At 41.4% G+C, this 13,114-nt stretch overlaps 1 protein-coding gene across 7 annotated transcripts in view; it reads left to right on the plus strand.

Annotated features, from left to right (window-relative positions):
- The window catches only part of EMSY (EMSY transcriptional repressor, BRCA2 interacting), a 123,776-nt gene that overhangs the window by 5,689 nt on the left and 104,973 nt on the right, over window positions 1–13,114 (plus strand). For all 7 annotated transcript variants that reach the window (XM_030200048.1, XM_030200054.1, XM_030200050.1 and 4 more), the window contains exons 3-4: window positions 9,126–9,225; window positions 11,535–11,609. In XM_030200048.1, the coding sequence (XP_030055908.1) occupies window positions 9,126–9,225; window positions 11,535–11,609 (175 nt within the window). The remainder of the gene's footprint in view (window positions 1–9,125; window positions 9,226–11,534; window positions 11,610–13,114) is intronic.

Below are 13,114 nucleotides of genomic sequence, written 5' to 3' on the forward strand. Positions count from 1 at the left end.
GTTCTTAGAGTATGTGCAGATTTAAAACAAAGAAAAAAATGTATTTAGAGTTGTAAATGTGTTTGAATAACTATAGAGGCCATAAAGTTACTAAAAAAAAAAGTAATTGGTTATTGTATCATGAAGGTTGTTTAGCCAATGGAAAAGATAATAAAAGAATGTTTTAAAAAGCATTTGACAGAAAAGGCCAGATTAAGTCTTTTTCGCCCCAGGTTACCTGGGAGTCTACGGATGTAGGCCTTCTAATGAATCAAAGGGCAGTGCTTTACCCATGAAGCCACTCAGCAAACACAGTCCCAGATTCTTCTAGGGCAAATAAAATTCTTGGCACATGAACAGAGCTCACGTCACTTCACTTATATTTGCACAAGTTTTGTAAGTTCAGTACAAAATGTAATTAATTGGCTTAAGATCTTTCCACTTTCATTTTCCTTAGAAATTGGGCATAGTATGGAAATTGTGTTGTGGTTATTGGCTGTGAAACATGCTTAGAAATGTCAGTTCTTCCTTTGGGAGCCTAAGATCTTGGTTTTCCTTCTGTAGAAACATTGTGTGCTAAAGAATGTTGCTTAGAACTGGCAGCAGGCTGGCCCAGTGGCTCAGGTGAGAAGTTCTGTGGTTTTACTTTGTTTGCTAGGGATAGTGTTCAAAGCTCTTGACGATGAGGGTGAGACCAGTTGAGCAGATTCAGGGTCCATTATTGCAGACTTCTGAAAGAAGCTGTGACCCCCTAGCTCAGGATTGTCACTGTAATGAGCAGTCTAGATATATATTTTTTTTTTTTTTGGGGGGGGGGGGAGGAATCCTGATAAGACTCATGGCGTAGATCCGATCTTTCATTTCCAAATGAGTTGAAAGTGCAAGGGAGCTGGAGGAAAGTGCCAGGTCATGGTCCTCTTTATTGCCCCATTTCTTTACTAAGGGCAGGAATGGCTACAGAAGATTGTCATAGTAGTTGGTGGAGTATATAGGCACATGCAGTATATTCTTTTTATACAAATGCATGCATGAGGGTTTTTTTTTTTGGGGGGGGGGGGAGGAATATTGCTGATTAAAAAAAAAAGTTAAGCTATCATCAATGCACAGAATATTTTCTAGCAGTTAATTTCCCTAGTTAGAGAATTAGGTTAAAGGGATATCACTTATTTGGACTATTAACATTGTCCAGGTCTAGAAAACATAGTTAATGCTGGTAAAAACCTATGCAGCAGGATACTTAAAATTCCCTCCCGCAGGAGGTGGTGGAGAGGAAAACGGTAACGGAATTCAAAAATGCGTGGGATAAACATAAAGGAATCCTGTTCAGAAGGAATGAATCCTCAGAAGCTTAGCGGAGATTGGGTGGCAGAGCCGGTGATGGGAGGCAGGGCTAGTGCTGGGCAGACTTCTACGGTCTGTGCCCTGAAAATGGCAGATACAAATCAGTCAGGTATACACATAAAGTAACACATATGAGTTTATCTTGTTGGGCAGACTGGATGGACCGTACAGGTCTTTCTCGCGTCATCTACTATGTTTCTATGATGCACAGACACCTAAAATGTGTTGCTTGCTGCCACAGAATGCACTTGGGCTGCAAAGTGGAAGAGGGTGCTCCAGGGACAGGTGTTCATCTGGGGCAGAGAGTGGAGCTTTTGTGGCAGCAGGCACTGGGTACAGAAACAGCTACCCAGGATGGAAAGTGGAGTTGTATCAGTAGAGGGCATGAGTTAGAGCAGTGGAGACTGAAGCTTACATCATCTGCTGAGCCCCCAAAAAGAGAGGAATAGGGAAAGAACATAAAAATACAAAACCAAGAGCAACAAAAATTGCCATGGAACTTCTAAGAATCTTTTCAATAAAAATTTCCACCCCTCATCAGCTTGCAAGACTTAAAAGCTAATTCAGCTAATCATGTGATTTCTAAGTTGGCATTGAGGTGTTCTCATTGATATTTTGTAGATTTAAAAGGTCACAGCCATTGTTACCTGAAGGCAAGAAAAATCTCCTGGTGCCTCATTGCATGGGTCATTATAGTTTAGTTTCTATTATTTGACAGCAGCCCACTTAGAGGAAGAATCTTCTCCCCTGTAGTGATTGGAATGTGAAGTTAAGTGGGGGAAAGAGGGAGTTTGTTGAACAGACTGGAGAAAGGGAAGTTCAAAAAAAAAAAAAAAAAAAAAACTCCCAAAAAATAATTACCTCCCTTCCCTACCTCCCAGTCTCATACTCATGCACACAGAAGAACTATAAAAAGCAAAAAAAAAGGAGCAGGACATAAGACCAAACAAAATAGAAAAAGGAAGCACATGAAAAGCAAGCAAAGCAATAAAAAGGTGTATAGCGTTCTCTGGCTGCTGAAGGTTTTGGCTGGCATCCAAGATTTCAAAAATATTTTTTTCCAGCCCTCTGTGCAGTGTGATTAGGTCTTGGGAAGCAGCCAGTAGGAGTTCTTTTCACAGCAAGGTTTTTGTTCTTAATTCACAACTCTGCCCTCTCTATTAGAAACCCCTGTACATTCAAAATAAGCTACAGTATTAAATCCCAGTAAACCAAATAATAAGTGTTGACAGTTCCATGGCCTCTGTGATATATTAGAGCAAAGGTTCTTAACCCAATCCTCAGGGCATATCCAGCCAGGCAGGTTTTCTGGATCTCTACAGTGAATCTGCATACACTGCCTCCTTGGTATGCAAATCTATCACACACATTCATTATGGATTTCCTGAAAACTCAACTGACTGGGTTGAGCACTGTATTAGAGGGTTGCCCATTACGAAAGAAGATACAAAGCTGCTCAGCAGTTTGTGGCCTTCTGATGGATTTCAGGTTTTATGCAGTTTCATGGTAAAACTTTGATTGTACATTTTAAAGTAGATGGAGATTGTGAAACTCATTTCGCCTGTGGCATGTGTCCCATTAGACATCCTCCTATATAATAATTCTCACCTCCAACAGGATGTGCTTGGGACCGTGCCTGCCGGAAGTGGGCTGCTAGGCAGGCAAGCACTGACCTCAGTGACAGACAATTTGGCAAAGCAAAACAATCTGAGTGCTGGCCATTAGGACACAGGGTTCATAGGAGAGTTTTAAAAGACTGAAGGAACCGAAAGTGTTAAATGGGGGGAGGGGGGAGTTCTGAACGACTGAAAGACTTGAACATTTGGGAAAAGAAAACAATCTGAATGCTGGCCATTAGGACACAGGGTAGATAGGAGAGTTTTAAAAGACTGAAGGAAACAAAAGTGTTAAACTGGAGAAGGGGGGGGGGGGGAGTTGTCAATGACTGAAAGACATGCAAATTTGGGACAGGAAAACAATCTCAATGCTGGCCATTAGCACACAGGGTACATAGGACAGTTTTAAAAGACTGAAGGAACCAAAAGTGTTCGGGGGGGGGGGGGGGGGGGCAAGTTCTGAATGAATGAAAGAAATGAAAATTTATGAGAGGAACACAATCTGAATGCCGGGCATTTGTACACAGGGTAGATAGGACACTTTAAAAAAAAATGAAGGACGTGAAAGTATTACATCTTGGGGGAGGGGTGAGGAGGAAAGCGCTGGGGTATCCGGATACTGGGCGTTAGGGCCACGGGGGTACATAGCCTTAAGGAACTGAAAGTGTGGGAAGGAGGAGGAAAAGGAGGGGAGGGAACGGGGTGAGGGGCATTAGGAACAGGGGAGGAGGCCCTGTCACACACACTCATTCTCACACACACACTGTCACACAGACAGTCTCACTCTGTCACACACCCGCACATTCACTCTGGCTCTCTCTCTCTCAAACATACACACTCCCAGGAAAACCTTGCTAGCGCCCGTTTCATTCGTTCCAGAAACGGGCCTTTTTTACTAGTCTGTATTATAAAGCAGTGTCTGATTCACGGTGATGACATACTGAATTCAGTATAGTGTTAGACAGTTGAAGAATACAATTTTTTTTATTCTGTAAACCACTCTGAATATTAAGTGGATAGTGAGGTAGGAAAGTTTTTTTTAAATAGTTTTAAATGTTGTAATTCCTGAGTGTTGACCAGTCTCTTGTTCTGTAAACCGATCTGAACTGGAAGGCAAGAGCGGGTAATGATTTTTTTGATTATTATTATTATTATTTTGTTCATTTTGTAATATGAAAATACAGATATAAAATTGTATCCCCTGCTACTCTGACACTTCTTAGATTAACTCAGTACATTTGTGATGAGCTTGCTGGAGGAGTTCTCCTTGCATCAAGTCAGTGAGGAAATGCAGAATTACAGGAAGCTTAAATAGTACTGAGAAAGCCAAGAATGAAGTAGCCAATATATGCCATTACAGGTTTTGTCTGCATTATCTGTGTTCCTGCAGTGCTGGAAGTTAAGTCTGTTAAATAGGTTTCTGCCTCTCTGGTTGTAGTAACACCTGTGACTCTATCTTCTTGATTTCTAGTTGTAGTTGCATTTTTTTTTTTGCCCACCAATGCTCATTAAATTCAGTAATTTTTAACTTTAACACAACATACCAGAGGCTATCAAAAGACACACATGCACTCACACACTTAGTTACCACTAAGGGCTCACAGTACATAAGTAATGCCACACTGGGAAAAGACCAAGGGTCCATCGAGCCCACTATCCTGTCCTCGATAGCGGCCAATCCAGGCCAAAGGCACCTGGCAAGCTTCCCAAACGTACAAACATTCTATACATGTTGTTCCTGTTTATTTCTTTTCTTGATATACCGTGTTTACATTGAGATCAAAGCGGTTTACAAATAATAATAGCCGATAGAAAGGAACTTCATAAATGATAGGAAAGATTCGTACAAATCAAAAGTCAAAACATGAAAGACAAATTACACAACAAATAAATCAATAAAAAGGATAAAATATAATAAAATTAAAATAAAAACTTGTTACCTTCACACAGACCTACTGGTGGTGGGGCTGGCTTAGAGTGGTGCCGAACAGTAGATTGAAAAAATGAGTTAAAAGAAATACTTTAAATCTGGGGAGGGAGAATTTGGAATGAAGCAAGGGGGGAAGATCGTTCCACAACTTAGGGGCCAGAAAATAGGAGGCATCAGACCTAATGGATTCGTACTATGCAAAAGGAGGTAAGAGGAGAACAAGGCAATGGCCGGCTAAAGGGTGAAGGGCACGGGCTGAGGTATATGGAATGACAACAGAGGAAAGATGTTTGGGGGGGGGGGGGGGACGACTACCAGATTGTAAAACTTTGTACATAAAGACCAAAATCTTAAACCAGGACTGAAAGGAAATAGGAAGCCAGTATAGTTGAAGAAACAGGAGTGACATGATCATATCTCTTGGCGTTAAGAAGCAGACGGGCAGCAGAATTCTGAAGGGTCTGAAGACTGTATTGAGTTTGATTGATACCAGCATCTACAGAATTACAATAATCCAGATGTGAAATAATGAATTAAAGTATGCATAGAGGGAAAATGTAGGAGTTTATGAATTGACAGCAAACGGTGTCACCGGAAAAAAAATTAGTTTAACTACACGGGAAATTTGATGTTCAGATGAAAGTTTTGAGTCAAATATCACTCCCAAACAGTGGAAAAAAGACACTAGAGAAAATGTCATAGCCAAAAAACTTTAATGGGATAGAAGGAGGCGAATGCAAACCAGTGATCCAACAAGCAGTGATCTTGGTAGTATTAAGAACAAGTTTGTGGATACAAAGCCAATCATAGGGTAGAGAGAGAGAGAGAGCAACATGCAGAGGACAAGATCAGGGACCCAAAAAGTGGTAGGGTAGATTAGCAGAATATCATTGGCATAGTTAAAGAAACAAAATGTTGAAAATCCTGCAAAAGAGATGCCAGTGGACTTAAAGTATTAAATAGAAGAGATGAGAGAACTGAGCCCTGGGGAACTCCACAATGAAAATGGAAATCTGGGAGTGGAGACTATGAAAGACTGATCAGAGAGAGATAAGAGACAAATGATGCGACAACAGTACCCTAAAAAGACCAATATCTTCTAATCGAGATAATAAAAGGGAGTGATCGACCAAGTTGAATATCGACAAGAGACAATAGAAGTGCAACATTACCTTTGTCTAATATGACAAAGTATTTTCTTTGGGAGCCACTGTAAACAACTTTTAAAGTTCTACCTATAATTAAAATTAAGTCTTTTTATTTAACATTTAAAACTGTTTAGTATCCTACCCAGCTGCTGTTAGTCATTTTCCCTTTTCTTGGGTACTGTGAATTTAAGAAGTGCTATGAATGTTAAAAGCGTCTGTTCAGGAGCTGTCCACACTGTGGTGCTGAACATTGATGAATAAATCATAAGTTTTGGATCAATTCATCATTTAAAAAAAAAACTTGTGACCCAGGAATTTCTGATTAAGACTCACCTTGTTTTCCAGTGGGATCTGGAAAGCACAGGACAGTAGTGATTTGCCTAAGTGCGCGCGCACACATACACACACACTTTTTGGTTCATGTCCCTGGATGTCTCTTCTGTGAATGTGCAGTGTATTGCAGATACCTCCCCTCCCCACCTATTTTTCCTTTTGACGAGCTACTGTTCTTTAGGTCCCTGTGATGGTGTGGTGCAACGTATTACCTTCTTTTAGGCTGCATAGTGGAAATCCTAGTGGTTAGCATGAGCAATTGGTACATTTCCAGGGCATTGGGGGTGCAGTGGTGCTGATCCAGTCCTGTGTGTTACAAAAAGGAGAGAGAATTCTGAATGGGTTGTTTAAACACAGAAGGCAAAAGTAGAGACTAATAGACGATTCACCACTGGAGACGCGAGTCCAACAGTCTTTATTATATAAAAGATAACGACCCGACACAGGCCGTGTTTCGACGCTAAAAAAGCGTCTGCATCAGGGGTCAATAAATACACCAAGTAGTGAATGCAAGATGAGGAGTCCTACTTGTATGTGTGTTGTCAACTCACTAATCACATAGACTCTTATAACTTTTGCTCTGATAGTTTGTGTCCAGCATTTTCTGTTTAGTGCTATGTGATTAGTGAGTTGACAACAGACTCTCCATCCCTGCTACCAACCATTTATCCATTTTTCCGCACCTCCCTCCTACCCATGATCTCCCCTCAATTAATTGAGCTTTAATACTTTCTATTCAGGTCAGCCAAGGGCTCTTCCTCAGCACAGATGGACTCTGCCGAGCTCCCCCAACAGCAGCAGCAGTAGTATCAGAAGGCAACTTTGGAGGGCTGCTTCAGAAAAGGCCCCACGAAGCTCCGCTGAGTAGCATGTGCCTCATTGACATGCATGCATACACACACACACACATATTCAAATGTGACCATGCAGACACCCAGTGGTGCTTCATGGGGCCTTTTCTCTACCTGCCTACTAACTTTGCTGCATCCTTCTGGCGAGCAAATTAAAATTTTCCATTTTCAGGTATTAGTTATGGGGCTGCAAAAATTGTCTACTGGGACAGTGTGTTGGAGACCACTGCCCTAAGAGATCCCACATGCCTGTCCCATGCTTTCTTGAACTCTACACAGTCCCTGTCTCCACTGCCTGGGTGAAATGCCTAGTAAAATGCGAAAAAATCTGTGTTTCATTTATTCAACCACATTGAATCACAATGAAACATGTGGAGAGTAATTTTTGATGACATCAAAAAATCGAGTGGCGGTCATTAGAACCAGAAAAACATGTATCCTTTTGTTTTCAAAGTAGCCATTTGCTAGATGTTTTTGTTCTCAGTCTGCCTATCTTTTTGGACCATTAAAAAGAAAAGTCCATAGGAAAAATGCATAAAAATAAGCTTTTTTTTTTTTTTTTTTTTTGGGGGGGGGGGGCAGCATTCTTAGTAGACAGGCTACAGAGACATCCCAGCAGAGCAGTGGGGCAACCTAGGGGGCACTGTAGTGGACTTAATATAAAAGGTCCCAGGTACACATCTCACCGTTACCCCTCGTATGGTGAGCCATTCAAAACCCATAAAAAACCTGCTGTACCCAACTGTACACCTTATAGCTGCAAGTGTCAACCGGTTTTTGTGGTGGAAAGTGTGAGACATCCAAAATCCACCAAGTGTAGCAGTGGGATATGGGCCTGGGTTTCCTTCTCTGCAGTGCACTGTACAGATTTAGTCTACCCTGTGCACCTGTTTGCTGCTCTTATAGGCCTGGCCTTAACATCTGAAGCTGTCATACAAGCTGTTATGTACTGTTTCTTTTGCATCTTTGGAGATTGGGAGAGGAGGTCACTGACCACTGGGGGTAAGGGGGGGTCATGTCTTAATCCCTCCAGTGATCATTTGGGGGCCTTACTAAGGTGTGCTAACAAATTAGCATGTGCAAAATAAGATGCCCATAGGAATTTAATGGGCTTCTTATCATTTAGCATGAGCTAAATCCGTTAGCGCACCTTAGTAAAAGGACCCCTTGGTCATTTAGGGCACCTTTTTGCGACATGGTCATGATTGAAACAGATCTAGACCAAAATGTTTACCTTTTAGCCCTTAACATTTTTGCTTTGTTCCATTAAGGCAGAAAAACCGTCCAAGTTTTGGGAACATTCATATCCCACCCCCAACATGCCCCCTTGTGATTTGGATGCACTGCATAGAAAAATGTCTCAAAAAATAGGTTTTGAAAATAGCGATATGGGTGTCTTGGCAGAAAGAATCAATCTGCCTCTTTGTGCCGCTTTTTGGGTGTTTTTCTTTTTCAAAAATGAGCCCCATGATATCGGAACTCTCAAAGAATGAACGCCTAATATCTATTTCTATCATATAAGCAAGGTCAAAACCACTTGATCTGCTGCCTTATCACATTTGATTGACATCAAGGCCAAAACCACCTAAGAACAGTCAGTTGTAATGTCCCTCGGTCATATATTGCACCAGAATACACAATATTTTTGTTTAAACTTACACACACACACTCGAAAAATTGACCACCAGATCAGGTCCACCCCATCTTTTAAAAGAAGAAAATCAGGCCTGCAGACACTTTTGCCTGTTCAAGGGCAGAACAATAAAATACCAATTTTGTTGAAAGTGCATGTTAGACTCTAAAGAAGCTTTCAGACGCCAAGATGCTATAGAGGCATCTGAACGGGAAAGATTTTACTTTCTTGCTTTGGTCTTGTAGTTTTATGCTGCTTAAAAAAACTGATTTTACAGTTCCTTTTTCTTGCCAGAATTGGAGGCGTACGCTGGCGTTATTAGCGCCCTGCGTGCCCAGGGCGATCTCAACAAGGATAAGAAGGACCTACTTGGAGAACTGTCCAAAGTCCTCAGGTAAATTTTCATTTGGTTTATAGTAGGCTGTAGAAATAGATGTGTTTAACTAGCAATCTGTGCTTTCTGATTTTAAGATTCTGCTGTTTGTAAACCAGGTGGAGGATAGGTGCCACACTGTTCTTCCTGGCTGATTGCAGTGGCAGGTGTTGCTGCGTTCTGGGAGTATCTGTGGTGACCTTTTGCACGCTCTGATAAATGGGGCACTATAGAATATTTATTTTTCAGTTGAATAAAGTGGCTCACATTATGAAGCTTAAACTCTGTGATGCCTGGTGGGAGGGAAGATATTACTTGCTGTCAAGGGATCTTTTCTGCAGTCCTGCTCATTGAGTAAGGTTGCTTAATATACCTATCGGGTGGGCACTGTTCTGTTAACTTTACTTGTGATGATGGAGCTCATGACTGTCTCGTTGGAATCCTATTTGCCAAATACAAAATCCTTTTTAGCCTTATAAATTCAGAAATAGAGCAGTCTCATGCCTCCTGCCAGTTGTAATTTTCATCTTAATTCAAGAAGATGTTCATATGAGCACTTCTTTTCCTTCTTTATTCTTTTTTTTTTTATTTTTTTTTATTTAAATCTTTTTATTGATAGTAACAGAGCTGATACATATGAAAAGAGACCATTACAAATTATCAATGTCATAACTCCAGTCACTATACAAATTTTTCATTTTATCCCCCCACCCTTCCCCCCCCCTAGTTACGTTTCAACAAGTGTTATTGATGATGTAACAAAGAGTGCTTCCCACACGTTCAATATACATTGGATCGAAAACCTTAAACAAAGCAGACTAAGCAAAAGCAGACATTAACCACATTGACAAACTTTGTGACGTGTATGAACAGTCCCTCCCCCTCCCAATACTTTAATAGCTCAAGGAGCACACCGATTATGATTCTATAACCAAACTCTCCTGGCCTTATACACTATAAGACCGCATACCCCTATTGCAAAGGACTGGTAGAGGGCCCGTGTTAGAAATTTAAAACGAATGAGAGGATTTTGTCTTATCACCTCCCATTCTTCTTTTGAGCCCCATTCTCAAGCCATGAAGCCCCCACAGAGAAGGAGAGGGAAAAAGAGAGAGAGAAAAAAAAAATTAAAAACCATTTAGTACTAAACTTCGTGCACTTGGGGACAGGGACTGAACATAAGGCCCCCAGACCTCCAAAAAACGTGTTCTTTTCTTTTGCGAGGGTCCCACCGCCCGGCGTTCATGCAGTAGCAGGTCATGAAATCTGTTCCTCCAATGCCAAAAATCTGGTGGGTCTACAGTCATCCACCCATTCAGGATCACCTTCTTCCCTATCAGGCAGGCCTTCTTTATTCTTTTAATTTTCTTTCTTTCTTTCTTTCTTTCTTTCTTTCTTTCTTTCTTTCTTTTCTTTAACCCTTTTTCTGTTCTTGCTACTCCTGTATTGGCACGAATACATTAAAATCTGAAATCAGTAAGATTTGTTTTGTTTGTGTGCACCTTCATTTTGTTCCCAAAAATGTACTTTTCATACTTAACTGGTTAAAAAAGGAATTGAAATTCACTTAAAAGTGCCAAAAGCTCAACTAACAGAAAACAGCTCTGCTGTAGGTAGGAGTAAGCAGCATCGGAGCAGGTGGCTGGGAAACCCTGCTGGATAGAATTAAATCATCAAGCTTTGCAGGAATGTTGAACAGCTAGCTATCTGCACTGTTAGGTTTCGAGCAGTGTTCAGTGGCTCATTTATTTTCTTCCTCCTGTAACTTACAGGATGAACACAAACTAATTTAGAGAAGACTCGTAAATGTGGTGTTCAACACTTGGGAATGTTTGTAGCATGCGATCTTAGATGAGATTTAGAAAGATTGCACGGGTACCCTGACTCCTGAATTAAATACTCTTCAGATATTGAGGGGTCTGTGTTTTAGTAATCTAGGTCAGGGGTTCTCAACCTCGAGACACACCTAGGCACTCAGGATTTGAGGATATCCACCATGAATATGCATGAGAGAAATTTGCGTGACCATCTCCATTGTCAGTAAACTTCTCATGCATATCCATGGTGGGTATTCTGAAAACCTGACTGGCTAAGGTGTGTCCTAAGGATTGGGTTGAGAACCACTGATCTAAGTGAACACCTGCTTGATTCTCATTGCTGCTCCTTTCTCCAATTTGCCAAAGGTTTTCATCCAGTTTGCAAGTTTCAGCTATGTATACCTACATGTCATCTTGTCTGTACGTGGTCAGAACCAGTGTTGGCAGGTTGTACTTCAAAAGTTAAAGAGCTTATGAATTGTATTCTGTAACTCTTCTATGTTCTGTTGTCAGCATTTCAACAGAGCGCCACCGTGCAGAAGTTCGAAGAGCAGTTAATGACGAGCTGTTAACAACCATTGCGCATAAGTGAGTCGTCAAGACTATTGATTTGGGTAGACTTAGTGGTAGTGCTGTGCTCTGCCATGCACAGGACCTCTCCCTTGGTTGAGTTAGTCAAGACTTGGGTATCTGTCATTTGTTCAATAGTGACACCTAGTGGCTAGTTTTAGGGTCCATGGTCATATGATTCTAGACTGAGTACATGGCCTATAGCAGAAGACTGGGTTAGTGCAAGTTGGAACAAAATATAAAACAGGAAAAATTGTGACTGAAACTTCATGATGCCCATAGTTCAGCTGAGGTTGGTTCCAATTGATCTGGAAGTTCAGAAAAGTAGGAAAAAAACTATTGATTTTTTTTTTTAAGTTTTCTTTAGAAGCTGGCTTGCAGAATGGATGTGTAATGCTGCCACAGGTAGCCGGAACACTAGCCTTAAAGAGAGGGAGAAAGGTCCATAAGAATGGCAGACTGGATTCTGTAGAGTTGGACTTACTATTGACACACATCGTGTGTCTCTTGTACAGCGTCCTTTCCCTCTCGGTACCAGCCTGTTAGGTTATATCAAGCCACAAATGAACTGTAAAAATCTTTCTTCTACTAAAGCACTGGTTTTCAACCCACACTTTGAAGTCTCAGGAGATGCTTTTAAGTCAGTAATCAATTCAAACCTTATTCTGTGAGCTTGATCAGTTTTAGCTCAGTTTATTTTATTTATTTCACAAAGCTTGATATACCGCCAAGTGCCAGAATATGGCTTCAGAGCGGTTTACAGTAGAATGAGAAGCTACTAAAGAAGGTGAAGCAGCATCGGGTACAGTATAGCTGAAGTGGAATAGTAGCAGTAATATAATTTATTAATTTTTTTCTTCTCCCCTGTAAAACTCCACCATGCAGAGCAGACCTTAGAGTTTCTACCCAAGAGGTGACTGTATGCTTCAAAAATATCTATAAAGGCACATCAGGAAGGGAAACTGCATTGATGTACCCAGTCATATACAGTGACTTTTGAATGTTGCAGTAAAATTGCTTGATTGAAAAACAGCGCCCAAATACAAAATATTTTAGGTTAGCTACATGAGATGCTGAATGTATTTGTAGTGGATTTAAAAAAATGATTCTTTTGGAAAGGAAGTAGTGTGTGTATATATATATATATATATATATATATATATATATATATATATATATATATACTAGCCGTTGAGCCCGTTAAAATGGGCTAGTATGGGGTTTTTCCAAGCCCCCCCCCCCCCCCGGAGTCGCCGCCGCCGCCACCCCTCCACCCGGGCCGGGCCCTCTCTTCGCTATTGAACTTACGTCGCCGAAACGCAGCAGGCAGATCAGCAGAGCTCCCGTCGGCCTTCCTTCTCTGCCTGTGTCCCGCCCTCGTGTGACATAACGTCGGCGAGGGCGGGACACAGGCAGGGAAGGAAGGCCGACGGGAGCTCAGCTGATCTGCCTGCTGCGTGTCGGCGTTGTAAGTTCAATACCGAAGAGAGTGCTCGGGAGGGGTGGCGGCGGCGGCGACTCCG

This window comes from Microcaecilia unicolor, chromosome 4 (genome assembly GCF_901765095.1).
Source record: "Microcaecilia unicolor chromosome 4, aMicUni1.1, whole genome shotgun sequence".
In the NCBI taxonomy this organism is placed as follows: Eukaryota; Metazoa; Chordata; class Amphibia; order Gymnophiona; family Siphonopidae; genus Microcaecilia; species Microcaecilia unicolor.